Source organism: Chinchilla lanigera, unplaced genomic scaffold, assembly GCF_000276665.1.
Source record: "Chinchilla lanigera isolate Chin_1 unplaced genomic scaffold, ChiLan1.0 scaffold00028, whole genome shotgun sequence".
In the NCBI taxonomy this organism is placed as follows: domain Eukaryota; kingdom Metazoa; phylum Chordata; class Mammalia; order Rodentia; family Chinchillidae; genus Chinchilla; species Chinchilla lanigera.
The window spans coordinates 12,026,477-12,045,734 of NW_004955429.1; the positions used below are offsets into that span (position 1 = coordinate 12,026,477).

A 19,258-nucleotide genomic window follows, 5' to 3' on the forward strand; every position below is an offset into this window, starting at 1 on the left:
AGCAGGCTACCTGCTCACATCATCTCCATGCTTTCCTTTTGCACAGGTTCAGGATGTTTATACAATAAGGACCCCGGCTCCCTGCTGAGTCACTTAGTTAACCTTCTCAACTTCTCAAGTTGACACAATGAAGAACATTCTAGAGCAGTAAGGGCGCATCCTCTATACACTAAAATGTAGAACTGCTGAGTTTCTTAGTTAAGCTTCTAGACTTCTCCAGTTGACACAATGTATCAACCACTGCATACTCCTTTCCTTTTGATGTCATTAGAGTTTGGGGACTATTGGTGTTAGCTCTTCCCTAAAGTTCTTATAGAATTTGGTTGGGATAAAATTGGGACCTGGGCTTTTCTAAGCTGGCACGTTTTCTATTACTACTTCAGTTTCATTGACTGTTACTGGATTATTCAGGGTTTTTAAACCTTCTTGGTTAAGTTTATAGTTCATGTGTACCTAGGAATATCATCATTACTTCTGAATTGTCAAACTTATGGGCATATAGGTTTGTGAAGTAGTTGCTAATAATCATATGAATTTTGGTGGTGTCCATTGTAATTTCAAGTTTTCATTTCTAATTCCTTTGATATTTGTCTTTTATTTCCTTTATTTCTAAGATTTACTACAGATTTGTCTATTTTGCTTATCCTTTTGAAGAACCAGCTCTTCTATTCATTGACTTTTTATATATTTCAATCTCCATTTGATTGCTTTCTACTGTAATCTTTATAATTTTCCTCCTTATACTAGCTTTAGACTTGGATTGTTCTTGTTTTTCTAGGACCTAGAAGTGCATCATTAGGTTATTGATTTGGACTCACTCTATTTTTGTGATGTGGGCATACACAGCTATCAACTTCCTTCTTAGGACTACTTTCACTGTATCCCATAAGTTCTGGTGTGTTATACTGGCTTTATTGTTTAATTCTAGGAACTGTCTTATTTTTTCCTTGATTTACGCTGTGACACATTCATTATTCCACAGTGTATTGTTTAATTTTCATGCACTTTCATATTTTCTGTGGTTCCTTTTGCTATTGAATTCTAGTTTCATTGCACTATTCATGTGTATGTTATAATTTAAATTCTTTTGCATTTACTTAAAAATGGTTTATTGGCCAGTACATAGTCTGTTTTAGAGAAAGTGCCATGTTCTGCTGAGAAGAATGTGTACTATGTTGTTGTTGGGTGGAACACTCTAGATATCTGTTAAAGTCCATTAGGTTGAAGCTTGGTTCAACTCTGATCAAAGAATTGTCTAGTTGATCTATTTGTGATAGTGGAGCAATGAAATTCTCCACTACAATTGTATTAATGTTTGTCTCACTTTTATGTCTATTGGTATTTGTCTTATGAATTTGGATATGACATTGTTCGGTGTACATATGTTTTTGCTTTTTATTTCTTCCTATTAATTTGTTTCTTTGTCCAATATGTATTGCTGTTCTTTGCCTCTTCTGATCAGTTTTGGCTTAAAGTACACTTTCCCTGAAAATTGGATAACTATTCCTGCTTCGTTTTGGATTCTTATTGCATGGAGTATTGTTGTCAATCCTCTGATTTTTGGTGTACAGATTTCTTTTGGGGCTATATATGTTTCTTTAGTATAGCATACATTGGATTTTGTTTCTTGACCAATTCTGCTAATCTGTATCTTTTGATTGGCTACTTGAGACCATTCACATTGAGAGTTACTACTGAAAGAGAGTGACTTATTCCTGTCATTGCATTATTTTCCTGTTGCTGATTCCCTTTCTTTCCAGTCTATGTAATTGCTCACCCTTCCTGATGCATTCATTCTATTGGACCTTTTGGCATTGTTAGCTTCACTGTCTTTTTCTTGGATATCCTTGAGAATATTTTGGAGTGCAAATTTAGTGGTCATGGAATTTCTTTAGGTGCTTTTTGTCATGGAATGATACTTTAGTCTGGGTTGGGAGGTTTTTTTTCCTTTTAGGTTTTGAAACATCTCACTTCAAGTTCTTACCTTTAAGGTCTGTGTTGAGAAGTCTGCTATAATTCTGATGGGTTTTCCTTTAAAATTGATTTTTCTCTTCTCTAACAACTTTTAAGATTCTGTTCCTGTTTTAGACTTCTGAGATTTTGATTATGATATGTCATGGACTGGCTTTTTCTGATCATGGCTGTTAGGTTTTCTGTATGCCTCAATTATTTGTGTGTTAAATTATTTTCCCATGTTAGGAAAGTTTTCTGATATCACTTCTGTATACATATTTTATATCATTTGTGCTGTTTTCTGGTTTTTCACTAAATCCAGTTAACCTTAAATTGCTCTTCATTGTGTCATCTATCAGCTTTTGGATTTGTTTTTCGTGATGTCTTTTTCTTTTTAAGGTATCTTTCAGTAATTGGTCACAAACAGCAGGTAGGGTCTTCTAGGTAGTTCTGACAATCTGTATTCACTGCGGTCACTTCTACTGTCCATATTTCTAGTACATTTTTTTAATCTTCTGAAATTTTGTTTGGTACATAGTAATGGATGCTAACTCTTTTTGGAGATGATCAGTTAGCTTTTAATTAGCATCACCTGTTGACTTTCTGATTATTTTGTTAGGATTATTATCTCTTTAGTTATATCTTCTTTGAGCTCACCAAGAAATTTATTGATCTATGTTTGGATATCTCCTCTGTTATCTTTTCAAATAATTTGGCTGTGTGGCTTTTGACTTTTGCCCCCTTGGTTTGGAGGATTTGAGAGTTTTGGGAGGCAAATTTTTTGCCTTGTTTTTTCATGTTTCTATTTTTTGTTCATTTGCTTGTTTTATGTGTGGGGCTTGTGGGTTGATTATAGTAGAAGGCTTTTTGCTGCTGATGCACTTTGGCATGGGTGACTACTGGCATTTACCTCCATTCCAGAATCACACCTCTCTCCATATCCATTTATTTGGGAGGGCAGGATTCAGTATATTTGGTTTCTTTCACATATTCACATTTCTTCTAGGATGGGTCACAGTATTATTAATAACACTAAGATAGTCCAGATATTGGCATACAGAGAAAGCCAATTGATAGCAACAACTGTGTCATTTTGTCTGTAGTAATAATATTAGCAACAATATTAGTATCAAAGCCAAACTGGATAGTGACATACCATAAGAACCAACAACGTGCCATGCTTAACCATAGAAAAAAGACCTATAATTATAGTATAAACACTAAGACAAACTAAATATTGATCTAGGGTAAATATTCTACTAAATGGAATAACTTTACCTCCACTAACAATAGAAGATTATACAATATTAATAGCACATAATTAATTATATATAGATAAAGTAGAAAAATAAGCCAAACATTTCTTTGTATTTCCAATTGAGTTTTTCCCTTCCAGGACATGCAGTCGTTAGAATCCAGCAAGTCAGAGTCCTTCTTGGCCAGCAGGTTTGTGAGGTACCCTCCTTGATCCCTCTGTCCATAACCCCCAATTGTGATAACCATTCTGACATACATTCCCATTCATATTAGTAAGCAGGAAAGCAATCAGACCTGTTTTCTCTACTGGATATTGGCAGCAGTGCAGGGGCTCAAGCATGCTGTGGCCTCAATGCATTCACCTTCAGATCCAGCCATCTCTGAAAGCCAGAACCACTAGGCCTGGCCTCCCAATGTGATGTGCAGGGCCTTGTATCATTCCCTGCCTGAGCTTGCACTTCTCAGGGGATCTAAGTCTAGCTCTCACTGCCTCATGACTGTCTCCCATGGCTGTCCTCACCCAGTTACTATAGAAGTATAACACTAACAATCCTGGAGAGAAGCTGTATTGTAGCTTTTCTGTGGCTTAGTCTGATACAATCAACCCCTGCCCAAAATGGTGCCTGATTAGACTCTCTGACTGTACGGCAGATGAAGCCATAGGGATTTCTTCTCCAACCCCATCCTCCCATGAAGAAGTCACTCAGGCTAAAATCCTGTGTTGTTTTTGCAGTTTTCAACATCTGCCTTAATGTTCTGAATTGAAAAGTGTTTACCTCTCATGATCATGTTGACTTTGGAGAAGAGCCAAAAGTTACAAGGTGCCAGATTGGGTGAATAAGGTGGAGAACACATCCTGATGTCTTCATGAGCCTGCTTTTCCATTGGATGGAACTCAGCAGTCCCACTGATCGTATTTTTTATCATGCTTTGCAAATCATTTTTCAGTGCAAATTCCATCATGTCAATTTAATCTCATTATCTGTTTACATAGGAAGCAGCAAGCTAAAATTTCTTTCCTCCTTTTTTACTATTAATGGGGTCTTTTTTTACAATATTGTTTCCATTTTTCACTTCTGTTTTATTAGAATTAAGCAATTATAGTTTCAACTGTTTATTTCTGTGGCCCTTGTTCTACCACATCCAATTCTCTTACACTTAGATTTTACTCTGCAATTTAGCCATTGTCGTTTCTATTTGTTTCATTACTTCCACCAAGAAAAAGCATTGTAAATCAGGTTAAGAAAAGCAGATAGTTTTACCTAGATACTAGCCAGTCAGGGAGATAATTGTGAACATTACCCCTCAAGTAGCCCAGTGTTGCTTTATTGTTGTAACCCACAATGGACCTAGTTAAGTGAACCTTTGTAAATTCATAGATTACCTTCTTAAGCCTCATTTCACTCATCTGTAAAATTATGATGGTAATAAAGCTCCTTACTTCTTGGGATGAATCAAAGTAAATCACTAGCATAAAATTTCTGGTGTACAATAAGTGTCTAATATGCTATTTATTCTCATTGTTATTGAAGATCAATAGTATGATATGTCAGTTATATCATTTCCAACTTACTGCTTTGTCAAAAGTATATTTGCCACCCACACTATTTGTAAAGGGCAAGTGGTTGTTTCAAAATGAAAATCAGAATGCTCCCCTTTCGGTGTAATAATCTCACCTCACATAGTTGTTGGGAAGGGAGAAATGAGACAATATTTGCAATGAGTCTGATACATAATAGATGCTGAGTGCCTGTGTTTTTCTTTTTCCTTTCCTTGGGTGTGTACCTTGAGGCTAAAAGATGGGTAAATAATTTTATGATGAAATTCTTAAGCATTTCTAGGAATCTGGCCTTCCTAAATGCTGAGAGGTTTGAGATCTGATTCGTGTGTCATGTTAAATTGCCTATACTGAAGCTCTTACATCCCATCCAAAATGTCCTAATAAAGATGCTGTTTGCTCTACTTTTATGGCTCTTGTACTGTAATCAGCACTTCAGGATGCTCTGTGTGCTACTCGTGATCACAAACTTAGTACAGGTTGGGTATCACTTATCAAAAATGGTTGAGACAAAACTGTTTAGGATTTGAGGTTTTTGGACTTTGAAATGTTTATATACACATAATGTAATATATGGGGATGGGATGTAAGTCTGAACATAAAATCCATTTGTGTTTTATATACACACCTTATAGGTAGAGCCTGAAGATAATTTTATACAATATTTGTAATAACTTTGCAAATGAAATGAACCTTCATGGTGTGAGACTTTCCACTGTGCCACATGAGTGCCCCAAATGGCTCACGTGTTGGAGCATTGGGATTTTGGACTAGAGATGCTCAACCTACAGACTGTGTCTATAAAACCTATGTGTGCATTTCATGTTTTTGTCTTTTTTAGATTTACTTGTGGGTGCATTTGGAGCAGGAAAAGTGGCTGTTTACAGGTATGTGATGGGTGGTATGCAGATGTTCTTTGAATTGCTTTAAATGCATTTCTTTTTGTTGTTTGGTCTAAAATATCCTATTCCAAGTATTTATTCTGGAGAATATTTATGAACTTATTTTAGAGCCTGGAGGTCTATTTGCCTTCACTCTGGAACCTTTCTTTTATCCTACTAGATTGTATTCTCACACTTTATGATCAGATTTCCAGTCCCTAACAATGTAACATTAAATAAGATACTAAACTCAGCCAATCTTAAAATGACTCACTTTTTAAATGTTAGATTATTTTAATTCGCCATGCTTTCAAAATCAATGAAATGTGCACCAATAGAGAAGGGGTGGGATAGGAAAATGATACTGTTTTCCCTGGTTTCTCTCATAAAGTCTGGAGACTAAGTTAAGAAATAGGACATACCAGGAATTGGTTTCTTGCAAAAGCAAGTGTTGAGCAGCAATTCAAATGCAAGAAGATAGCTTGAAAGCCTGGCCATTCTATACACTCACTGACTTGTAATCTTGGGCAAATAAATTCCTGTAAGTCTGTAAACCTTAGCATTTTCATTTGTAAAATGTGGGTAACAATGCTTCCTTTATAGAATTATTTTTATTAAAAGGGTTCAGGGAGAATCAATGTGTAAAACACATGGACTAGTAACTGGTTGGATCGTTGATGCTCAAAATTTTAGACTTTCTTTAAAAACTGTTTAATAAGAATTCTAGAAGCTAGATCAAGATATCTAAACAAAAGACAGAGCATAGATAAGTCCTCTGGGCATGTGATACTAATCCATTCAGCTCCTAGAGTCTAAGGTTCAGTTTTCAAAATAGGTAACATTTTCTTTTTCATGAGTCTCAAGACAAGCTCAGTGAGGGCAGATTTATACCAATTACCTCCACTTCAGGTTCTAAAGAATCAAAAGGCTGAAACTCTCAGGGTTCTTGGTGGCAGTGAAAGTGCGCCATTCAGAGTTAGTGGAGAAAAACTGATCATGTCCCAGCCCCAGCCCCACTGCTACCCTGCGAATCTACTGCAGCCTTCGGACCAACACTCTGTTTTCCATGAGCTACTCCCATTCAAGGAGGAGGACAAGGAATAAACACAATGCTATTCCTGCAAGATCACAGCTCCTCTCACAGGCAATTCTGGCTCATGGACACCTCATGCATGGATTCATGGATCACCCACAACTGAATGTCCTATCTAACTTTGTCGTCTTCCTTGTACCCTGCCAAGAATCAGAACTCCCCTTCTGCACCATTCACTCCCCTTTCTTCTGATACATGTTTGCCACAATAAACCTCCTGCGTGTCTAATTCTATTTTACCATCTGATTTTTCAAGGATCAGAACACAATATTAACAATAATATGAAATAAAGTACAGATAAATACCATAAAGGAGCTTAGGAAAAATCCCAGTGGGCCCCATGTGGTAATCATGAAGTTCTTTGAAGTAGTGCCCTAAACAACATTCTGCCCCAAGACACAACCATTCTCTCTGTCTGTTGGAGGAAAATTCATCCAACATGGCTCATTGCATGCAGAAATCTGGCAGCTCTGGCTCCCAGCAATCATATCTTGTAATCAAGCTTTAAAAATTGCTTCACTCCCTTCCCCTGTGATTTAATTTCTTGTCTTATTACCCTCACCTGGGTGGCTGAAATGGCTTTTGCTCTATGTCAGTTCCTCTCCTCTACTGTAGTGACCCTCTAGAATCACCTGGAGAGTGTATTTGAAAATGCAAAGCCTAGCCCTGAACCCAGAAGTTCTATTCTAGTTTGTTGGTCCTTAGGGTGGGGCCTGAGCACAGTGTTTGTTTAAAAGCTTCTTGGGTGATTATATTGTGCAGTCAGGGTTGAGAACTATTGCTCTGGATGAAGCATAGAATTATTCTGTAAACCCACCCTCAGGTGTTTAGTTAAACCTGCAAAACCCAGCTTCAAAGTTACCATTTGAAGTAAAACATCATCAATGAGCTGAGAGGATTAGTAAAATTCAAGTATTTACTATGAGTGGATGTAAGATAAGGTATTTTTTTCAAACATGGGTACATGTACTTTAACAAATTGCAGCGCAGCCTGTCACAGCAAAAATGTCACAATACCACCAGTCTATCCCCAAAGACAGCAGGTTTGTGAATGTAACCATGCCCAGAGCACCCACGCATCCTGCATCCTTCATTTAGATTCACGTACTGGCTACCAGAAGTGTTTAGAAGTAACTAGTTGAGTGATGCCAACCTGTCCATGCACAAGCTGAATTCTTGACACAGGCTGGCAGTGTTACAGGGAACTCTTCTGTGCAGTGCACTTCTGCCTATAGCCCATGGATTCCATACAGACCTTGTGCTTTTCCCGCAGAGCAAGGCCAGTTGTGACCGTGGATGCCCAGCTTCTCTTGAACCCAGTGATTATCAATCTTGAAAATAAAACTTGCCAGATTCCAGAATCTGTGACACCTGTGGCCTGGTGAGTCAACCCGGTGTATCTTAGACACTAATGTGAAGCTCTTCCTGCAAGACAAGTTACTTCTGTCTCAGCCAGCTCTGGTTCATGGGTGCCTCATGCATGAGCTCTTGGATTGACTACTGTGGATTCAGATCACTTGGGTATCTGGTAAAATAAATGTGGACTTTTGGTACAATAAGTCTGGGGTAGAGCCTGAGGCTTTACATGTCTAGAAAAAGTTTCAGGAGGGGGCATTGGTGCTGGAGGTCTGAGTAGCAAGTCTGAGTAGCAAGAAAGTAGTCTTTCAGAAGGAACTCTGAGGTGATGCCGTTCTGTGGCTCTCAATTTACCATACAAAGAGGGTCCTCTGATCTACAGGCCCTAAGCGAGGTGAGAAGCACAAAAACTTTTGGGGACGTTCCCACTGAAACACATCTCAGTGATCTCTGAGTTTCCTGGCATTCTCAAATAAATGTTAAGCAAACTGAAAATAAAACACAATACCTTGACTCTTGCACTTGCTTGGGCTCGTGGGTACCACTTTTCAGATGTATTTTACGTCCCCTTGTTTTAGGGGCCTCACTTGGAATAAATTACTCGGGTTCCTGTGCAGAAAACATATGTCAGTTTTGTAACTTAGCATGTACAGAAAGGAAACATTATAAATATGGAGAATTTTGTGCCTTGACCTGGATTTTGTGGCCATGAAGCCATCATCGGGAATAGTGGCATAATCATGGTTGTTTTGTCTGGATCTTAAGAGGACGTGGTTCACGTCCCCTTTGACTCATGTAGGTTACCTCAAAGGACAAAATGAAACTTGATTGAAACACAGCCCAAGAAAGTGCTACCTAACTTCTAAATATGTATATAGATTCCCCAAGGATCAGAAATCACAGATTAGATCATGTCATCAGGAAAATCAAGTCCAGCACTCTGGGAGGCTAAGGCAGGAGGACTGAAGGTTTGAAAGTAAGCTGCACAACTTGGTAACTTAGTAATATCCTGTCTTACTGAGAAGGGCTAGGGCTGTAGCTCAGTGTGACTTCCCTGGGTTCAAGCCCCAGTATGATAATGAAAAAATGAAGTTCTGGGATGTTGGAGATTTGCCTTCGTTTTGCAGGACACGCTATCTAACTCAGGTAGAATGTTCAGTCCCTGAGAACAGCAGGATATAGAACAAGCCAGTCTTGACCAGAAGTTATTTCCAACCCATTTTAGCATGTTTTTGATGGCCTTCTGACAGTAGTTCATACAGGAGTCTATACTTATGAGAGTGGAGGGTGAGTAATTTCTAGGACCCTTATGAATTCTTTTGAAAAACATCCTGTTCCCGGGAACTTCTGCATGGGGAGGCATGTCCTGGCCTTTCACTGCTTTTGGAAGGAGTTGGGAAGTGCCCTGAGCACATTTTAGAATGCTTGAAAACCATAAAACAGTATAATGAAAACCTGATCTGAGAAAATATGTGAAGGAGCCAGCATTTCCCCTTACCCTGGCGTGATTAAATGAACATTTAAATGAACTGTGAATGCTACTTGAGCATAAGTAGCATACAACTGTCATATTCCCCCAAGTAATCCTCTCTTTGACAAGTCCTACCTCCGTGCACTTCTAATCACAGGTAGAACACTCTTCTATAGAATGTGCTTTATTTGAACTAGTCTTTTTTCCTAAGGAGTTTCAGTTTTATGGACATTTTTATAAGATGTAAGTAGCATTAACAACATTATGGGGCCCATTTGGTTTGTAAAAAGAATATTACTTTTGAAGCAGACAGTCTCATTCTTTCACAAGCCATTTTCTTGTTGCATTAATCATTTTATTAAGACAAAGTGCAACCTGCTTTGTAAGCAAATTATACCACATTCTTTCACAATTATTTATTTTATGCTATTGCATACATTTCTCTGCAAGATGTTTTATTTTCACAGGTAATTTTGAAGTATGACTCAAAGTATTAAAAGATAGAAAGTTAAATAGCTGGTTCAGTGTAGAATGTGTGTCTCTGATTATTATTATTATTAGCCTAGAAATTTAGCTTAGTTTTTCCGAAGTGATTGAGAGGCCTCTGTTGATTTTCTTTGGTGTCATTTTTGTCTGTATTTAATATAACCTTGTACTATAAACCTGGACGCTATTACATAAGCTGTAGTTTACAGAGAGTTCCTCATTCCCACTAGTGTGGAGTTCTGTCTTTCAGCTGGCTATCTAGCTCTATAAAATATCCACTATTGGCATTTCTAAGTTAGAAAAAGAGAATAAAATCTAGGCTGAGAAGTATTAATACGCCTATAAAAATAGTAAGAACTTTCACTTCGGAAGTATAACTATCGACTTTTCCAACCTGAAAAAAAAAAATTCCAGATATGAGTGGCTGTATGTAAAATCTGACAGTTGCCATCATTCACATAGGATTGAACTGGTGAGGCTGAAAACTGAATTGCTTTGTACTTTCCAATCATGCTTCATGTGTATCTCATTTCTTCTCTGTCATACACAAGTCTGAACAGTCACTTAATGGATGAGGTCAGTATTGCAGCTGATCATAGGAGGCAACGCGGGAGGACCCTATGTTGTATTTTCCTATCTTCTCAGCATATCAGAAGCACTGTCCACAGTTTGATTTAGATTTATGACATGAAGGACCTATGTTATTTCCATATTTTTGCTCCAATCACACCCATTCAGAATAATAGACCATGCTTAGTATGACATAAAATTTAGTTTGAAATATTAATGCAAATTCAATAATAGTTCACAGCTTTTACTGACAACCCACATGTACTAATTAAATATTGACTAATTAAATATTGGTATGTACCAATTTAATATTGACTGGAAGGAAGGCCCAGTTCTATGATATATAAAAGCTTATAATGTTTACTTGCGGATAGAAGTACTTTTTTTATTCTTAGAATGACTCTTAGGTCCAAACACAGTTCTCGAAAGTTTGTGATTTTTAAAAAGCCTTTACTGGTAGTAGATTTAGGTCACAGTGCTATTACCAACAATTCAGTAAGTTTTAGTGGTTATATTAAACTTGTATGGAAAAGTTTAGTCATCCAATTGTTAATGATATTGAAATAACAAAAGGAGGGGCTGGGGATTTAGCTCAGCGGCACAGTGCCTGCCTGGCAAGTGCAAGGTCGTGAATTCGATTCCCGGTATCGAAAAAAAAAAAAGGAGAATTAAGAAAGAAATATAGATGTATTCTGACACAGAATTCATAAATCTAGGAACCTTGGGCAAACAAAATCATTTATCAAATACCTCCTCACAGAAAAATAATGTGCACTTTCCTAGATTTAATTTATTCCTTTTTCAAAAAGTATATTACTTTTATTTGTTCATATTAAACAAATCACTGTACCTCAAGTTATTTTAATTTGTTTTCATAATTTCATTTGTAAATATAAATTTATCTTGTAAAAGCCAATGAGTTTTGTCTATGTGGAGTAATGATAAATGGAAAAAAGTTCAACAGGTGATTTTAAGACGTAGCCAAGTACTTCCAGAGAAGCTAGGCACAGAAAAAAAATCCGTTTTGGAAGTCAAACCTGCTACAAAATTTAAAGACGTGATTAACTATTCATCTTCCATAAATAATTCTAATTGAAGTAGAAGTGAGTTGAAATTTGTGATTTCTCCAGGGAAGTGATATAAACACTTGTAATAGCACAGACATCTCAGGAAACTTTTGGCTTAATGGTATGTGGCGAATTATTTACCCTGAAGGGAGACATTGACTGAGGTCACCCAGATAGATGAATCCCAGATGTGACACATTTGCATTATGTTTGACACAGGAAGCTGATACATAATTAACATATGATTAGGGATTATTTACTCCTTTTGAGTGCCATAGAAATATTCAAATTATGCTGTAGCATTTTTTAATAAAAACTTTGTCATGAAATCATAATATGCAGTTTTTTGTATTTCTACTTTCTTAGAAATATGGAAAGATCCCATCTCTTATGCTGACTGTTAGAAATTTTCAGGAGGGAGATGAGAACATTCAGCAAAGTCTAGCAGAGACAACTGGACAGTGCTCATTCACTCCATGGCCACAGATCAGGGCCAAGGGCAGGTCATCCCACAAGCCATGTAGACATTTTCTCATTGGTCAGGGCATCTGCACAGCAGAATGACGAAGTGTCTTTCATGCATATATACCTTCTACTGTTGTTATGGTCATGTCCGTGTCCCTACCTAGCTCAAGACAGCTGCTTTAAGTCCCTCGTTTACTTCTTGTCTCGGCTCCCTTCTCTTGTGTCTCTACCTCCAATCTTACCTCACCCACAGCGCAGTACCACCAAGTTCCAGTCTCCTTCCAAGTGAGTGAGTCAAGTTAAGCAGAGCAAAGATGCTTCCTAGGGTTCAATCCACATTCCTTAGCACACGTTCAAAGCTGTGTTCCAATCAGGATGCTGGCCATGCCTCTTTCAGCTACCCTATCCATGGGGATGTTGCAGCCACACTAAGTGTCTTTAGGTGCTGCAGATGGGGCCGTGTTCATGCTATTCTCCGAACTTCACCACTGAAAATGTCCCCCTCTGTAATGATAATTCTTCTCTCCTTGGCGCTTGGAAGATACTCATATGTATTCACGCAATAAACACAGCAGGATATTAATTGATAAAATCCAGTAATCTATAGTACTATTTTCAAATATTGCCTTCTATGCAGTGGTACTTGTCTTAATTGTGTTAGCTTTGTGGCTACTGTTAGGAGACATAAGTGTGTGTGTGTGGATGTGTGTGTGTGTGGATGTGTGTATAGAATTGGAAGGATGGGGGAAATGATGCATGTATTTAAACTAAAATGAAGGAAAGGAAGATTTCTCCAGATTCAAAATTTACTAACTGATAAATTATCAACTATTATTTTTCCATAGCTTTTCTTTAAGAGTATGTGCATCTGTAACAGGCCAGAGCATTCCAAATACAATAGGTGAGCTTGTTTTCATTTATACACTCCCTACTGTGCTAAGAAAATTGAACAATAGGCATTTCTCTTAGTGTTTCTCTTATCAATAAGCACAGACCGTGAAAAACTAGAGAGCCTTTCATTCACACCTGCATGTCTAGTGCATATGCACAACCTTCTGCATAAACAGGATTTTAATAACTGATTGAAGCATTATATATAAACACATAATTATGGAGAAAATGACAATGTATATTTAAAGCTTTTAGCTTAGATACTCTATTTTAAATCTGTTTGGTTTATGTATTATGTGTGATCTCAACTATGAAAATTTATGTTTCCTGAGTAAGCAACTTGAAATAGAAGTTTATATCCCTGACAGAGCACTGTGTTCACTGTTACCTCCTGTGATGATATTTACTTCATGTCTCTCCTTTAGCCTTGGTGGCTGAGCTGCAGTTAGATTCCCTGAAACAAAAAGGAGCCATCAAACGGACACTCCTCCTCGACAACCGTCAATCCCATCTCGTCTTCCCTCTGCTGATAAAGCGGCAGAAATCCCTCCAGTGTCGGGATTTCATTGTTGACCTTCGAGTAAGTGCTCCAGAAATCATATTTTGGCCTCTCACATGTAAATCTGAATTCCAACCATTTTCTTCCAATGAAGCATTGTCTTTGTCTCCAGAGACCTCCATCTGTCTATTTTCATTTTCATAGGAGGAAACTTTACAACTAACTGTTCTCTTCTTGACCCTGGCTTCTACTAACCTAAGGATCTGTTGCTATTAATTTCTAAGGCTTCTTTTTGTTTTAAATAAAATCTTGATAACAGCACTCAGCTCAGGTGGTTTTCATTTCGAACTGCCTCCCTGCCCCACAAAAAGCATAAAAGTTCAACACGATTTATTTGAGTTTTTATCCTGTCAGTATGTCTTCTTAGATGTTATCAGTGTGCATTGCAGATCCAACTTAGGAACACATTCAGGCATCCAAAGCTTTGATTAAATGCAGTTTACAATGGTGAGCTTTAAAATGTGATGTGTTTTTACAACTCCAGAGCCTACCAGGAAATTTTAAAAGTTAAAGAAATGTTTATAACACAGCATCCCATCTTCACTGTGCCAATTGTTAGGCTGTGACACTCTGTATCATTTCTCTTCCTCCTCTAAGGGACTAATGAAATCCAAATTCACTACCACACCCAAGAATGAAAAGTCACACACGTGACCTTTATGTCCAATCATGGCCCGGTTGGCACACGGCTGAATGGTCCCATTGCCCGCTGTGTGCTTCATGCCTACTGCTTGGCACTCACCCTTCCCTTGCAGGAGGTCTGTTTCCTGTTGTAATCCAACTTCACATGTTCTGAAGGTGTTTTCAAGTCCATGCAAGCAAAAGCTTAATGAAATAATAGAGCAGGAAGAGAATTAAGATGTCTTCCTTCCCACAAGCCCAAGAGAATTCATAAATTCTACCAGCATGAAAACAAAAATCCTAATTCATGGTGGTTTCCGTGGCATGTGTAGTACCTCAGTGTGATCTTGTACTTGGAGACTTCACTAATTCTGCATAAATTGTTGAGAGTCTGGAGAACAGGAAGTTTACTTGTAGAAGTTTACTATGCTGAGGCTGAGGCTGTAAATAACTCCATCCCTGAACATATATTAATTATGCTGGCTACTCTATACCACATAAAGCAGCATGTGACTAAGAAGCCCATTGCAATAATAATGCCTTCATTACCCCCTTTCATTGACTAAAGTCAAGTTTTACCTGCCTTTCACAGACTAATCTCCTGCAACTATTTGAGTTTGTGATCATTTTCCCTAGGATGAAACTGAATTTCGAGATAAATTATCACCAATCAACATCAGCTTGAATTACAGTTTGGATGAGTCCGCCTTTAAAAAAGGCCTGGAAGTAAAACCAATATTAAACCACTACAGGGACAATGTTGTTACTGAACAGGTATGTCCTTAGGGCGCTTTCCCAAGGAGGCTGTGGTGGGGACAGTTGTTCCCATGACCTGAAGACTGAAGTCAGCCCCTTCTGTTTTTATTCTTGCAGACTTGTAAATTTGGGAGTTTTTCCTAACACATTTCCCGAAACAGTGCATTCTCGTGCTTTCAGAAGCCCTTTCTCTTGTGCAACCAATATTTAATGTGTTCAAAATGTGGTTTTAATGGAAGCACTGCAGCCCAAATGCCTGCAGACAGGCACAGAATGCCAGGATAGCATTCTTTACAGACTTTCTGAAAGGAATAGGAATTGGACTCCAAGCCAACTAACCTATATTGAGAGGTTGCCTTGTAACACAGGGTGTAGAGCTGGATAGAATCGTATGTGGTGAACTGAAAGCTGAGGTTTCATTTGTGCAGTTGTTTGGAATTTTGAAGAGAAAGTATATGACTCGGGTTTTCCTAGCTTACCCCTGATGCAAGGTTTTTTGGACATAGGCTCACATCCTGGTGGACTGCGGAGAAGATAATCTGTGCGTTCCTGACTTGAAGCTGTCTGCTAGACCGTAAGTTTAAATAAATAAACATGCGTGCTATAGCTAATGGAATACAGGTGTTTGTTTAAAGCTCTGCTGAAGAAAATACACACTTCTGATAACTACCGAATATAGAGGAGAAAAGGCACTGCATGAAGCCCTTGAGCTGGGCCACACTTTGCATTAGCCTGTGTGTAAGTCAGTTGTTTGTCATCGGTGTCAAGTGACGCACCCTGAGATTTTGCCCGGCCCGTTTCATCTTTCAGCAAAAGTCAGAAAAAAGTGTTTCTGTTCAAAGTAAACACGTGTGCAGGGTGTCTCAGATTATATTTACTTGCCTCAGTCGAGTGAGCAAAGGATTCAGGCTGGCTGGGTCTGTCCACACCTTAACCAAATGAGTTTCACAGCTCCCCAGGACTCAAAGGCATCCTTAGAATTGTCAAAACAAAATTAATTTTAATTTGCTGGGAAAAAAAAACTTAAAAGGCACACTAGGGAGCAAAGCGTAGTGTGTCACAAAGTCATGGAACTTCACAGTTGCTAGTAATGGGGAGCTCCTCTCCAGCACTGGTCATTGCGTTGCATTACGTGATAGAAAGAAATAGAATAAGGATGCAAGACAGCCTGAAATAGAAAAAGCAGATTTGTGCTCTTTTCTCTCTCGGGAGCTATCTCACAGCCATGTTTGGAATCTGCTTGGTAATCTCTCCAGGGGTCTTTCCCCAAACTCTATAATTTAACAAGCGTCAGAAGCAATAGCTTTGAGTAGGGGTCAAAAGTGGAAGAGGCATTCCCCAATGCTGGTTTGATTTGGAGTTCAAAGTCAATTAAATTTCCTCAAAATACTTCAAAACCCTCTATCAGCCATTTCAGATCCCGTTTCATCTGCCTATTCCTTCCTTCTTTACAATCCATTCTGCAGTCTGTCCCCCTCCTGCTCTAAACCATCTCTCTTCCTTTCCTCCATAGCTTGTTTCTTCTTAACGTACAATGTGCTGAAGTTGCCTCTCTGGCTTGTAAGACAAATGTTAAATTTGCGGGAATTTTGCTAACAGATGGTTAAGTATGTTGGTAGCTAAAAACTGACCACACTGGAAGGATTTACTCTGTCTCTCTCTCTGTCTGGGTCTCTCTCTCTGTCTCTCTCTCTATCTCTGTCTCTCTCTCTGAGTTAAACATCTGCCTGCACACCACTGGATATTTTCCTGCCCTTCCCATCCAGAAATGGTTTCCCTTCATGATGATCTCATCTTCTTTATCCTACTCTTGCATTCACCATTTTTTCTTTTTTCCCTAAATTCTCGTGTATATAAAAACAATGGAAGTTTCTTTGGCCCACAATCATAGAAACTGAGCAGTCCAAGAATACGTCACCAGCCTATGGCAAGGGCCTACAGACAGGTGTCACAACATGGCACAGTAGCATTTGTGGTACATAGAGAAGAAAGTAGACCAAAGTCACTCTTTAACAAAGCCGTTCTCTCGATAACTGACTCCCACAAAGTGACACAGATCCATTTGTGAGGACAGAGCCTGCCACGACTTCATAACCTCTTAAAGGTTCTTCTTAAAATCTTAAATAAAATATCCATACCATCAGAAAAGTAGAATGCCTGACCATTCTTTCTAAACTGTATTTTCAGAGATAAGGACCAGATCATCATTGGAGATGAAAATCACCTTATGCTCACAATAAATGCAAAAAATGAAGGGGAAGGAGCCTACGAAGCCGAACTCTTTGTAATGATACCAGAAGAGGCAGATTATGTTGGCATTGAACGCAATACCAAGGTAATGTCTGTGAATTATATGAAGAGCTAAGTACATTTTTGAGTTCAAGCAAATTCATCTAGACTGAGTTTCTTTTTGACCGAAACCAAGCAAAACCACATCTTACTCTGTCAAGTTCTAATAGCAACAAGCCAGAAAGAGGGATAGGAACACCCCGTGTTGATGTCTTTCTTTGCGACAATTCCAAACATAAATTGGCCAAAGATTCAGAGTTAAAATGAGGAAGAAAACAAAAGTAGCCAATGCAATGGATCGGCTAACTTCCCAAACTAGCTCGTTATTCTCACTGGCTTCTCATGCTTTGTTTTGAGTTCCTTTTAAGTTTCAGGCAGGTTGCAGGAGGCCTGGTTTTTATTACTGGTTAGGGAAGAAGATCCAACCAATCCCCGCTGAGCGCTGATAACCGCCTGGACTGGAACCGCTAAAGAAAACAAGTTCATTTTCCTTTCTTCTTGGTCCACCTTGTTGGTATGGTGACCAGGAAAAACCTTATCTTCATTTGCTGGTACACAGGCCACTATTTATAACAGTAACACCAGTGTTATTTATAATCTTCCGGTTCATTATCAGAACATAAATCTTCCCACTCTGTGTAACCTCGGGTCCTGCTGTGCTCTTAATCTCCTGGTCTAGGAACCACTATTAATATATTAAACATTAAAAGGAGAGAGTCTTTCCGTTTCAGAAATATATGCACGCAGAGACAGACACCACATTTCTCATAGGAGTGAGCACATCAGAGTTGCCTTCTAAATACTCCCTGCTGAGCTTGTTTATTTAATTAGAAATTATTAAAATACTACTAGTTTTTAAATACTACATGCTCTAAGGAGCTTGCACATTCTAATGATTGAGTAATGTAATGAAAAGGGATTCCTCTTTGTGATGGTGTTTTAAAGGCTTAGGAAATATAAAATTATTCCAATTTTCAGTCTTATGGATTTTTGTTTTAGTTGAATTATCTTCTCAGTTAAAAACAATCCAGATGAATAGCAATAAAGTGTCTTTGATGACCATTTGAAATCATGATGCATTTTTGGTAAAGAAATTAATACAAAAAACCCTAAACACACCAAGTTGTACACATTAAATATGTATAGATTTTTGTATGTCCATCATACCTCAATAAAGTGGTTAAAAAGCCCAAAAATGTTCTAACTTCCTTGTTAGCAGAGAAGTTGATCAGAAGAAAACATATCTCACTTCTTTTCAAAAGTATTTGCAGCTGTACAATCTGCCTTCCTACATTTCAATCATGAATATCAATTTGTACTTTAATTTCTCCAGGGAATGGTCTCTACTCACCCCATTTTCTTGTTCCTCTAGTTAAGCGATTTTATACTCATCTTTTAGAGTGACTTCAAATTATAGAAATCAATCAGAATAAATACAGCACTTGTACACAGAACTTGATTTTGAATTGAAAAATGTCATCTCATATGAATATGCACAAACAAAACTAAAGAAAGGGAGCAAGAAAAATATCACCTCCTATAAATACATGCAGAAATACAAAGATAAACATGAAAATGAAGCTCAAGTATGTTATTTTTTTTAAATGTTCCAGGGTTCCACTCATATTTTTGTCTAAATTCCCTTTGTGTCACCTCACCTCTGATTCTGCTGAACAAACCAATTATTCGAGAACATTCTTTTACCAAAATATCCAGTTTACTATTCACTTTGTTGCAATGGAAAATATGACAGAACACTTATCATTCTATTGTTGGCTATAAACTTTACCACAGACATTATCCATAATCTCAAGTGAGCCCTTGACATTTTTTTTTCCTTTATCAGCTTCCCTTGGGAAAAACTTAAATCAGTCTTTAAATTTTAGATGACTAAACCACATTCTCTATTCTTCTTTGCATTTAAGCAGTTTGGAGTTTGTGTGCCTTTTCATTTGAATATATATATATATATATATATATATATA

The 19,258-nt window shown here is 37.9% G+C and overlaps 1 protein-coding gene across 1 annotated transcript in view; it reads left to right on the top strand.

The window, feature by feature from the left end:
* Window positions 1-19,258, top strand: part of Itga8 (integrin, alpha 8) — a 187,994-nt gene that overhangs the window by 93,713 nt on the left and 75,023 nt on the right. The window contains exons 14-20 of the mRNA XM_005386975.2: window positions 5,610-5,655; window positions 8,016-8,123; window positions 13,003-13,058; window positions 13,474-13,628; window positions 14,865-15,002; window positions 15,491-15,558; window positions 17,172-17,319. Of these exons, the coding sequence (XP_005387032.1) occupies window positions 5,610-5,655; window positions 8,016-8,123; window positions 13,003-13,058; window positions 13,474-13,628; window positions 14,865-15,002; window positions 15,491-15,558; window positions 17,172-17,319 (719 nt within the window). The remainder of the gene's footprint in view (window positions 1-5,609; window positions 5,656-8,015; window positions 8,124-13,002; window positions 13,059-13,473; window positions 13,629-14,864; window positions 15,003-15,490; window positions 15,559-17,171; window positions 17,320-19,258) is intronic.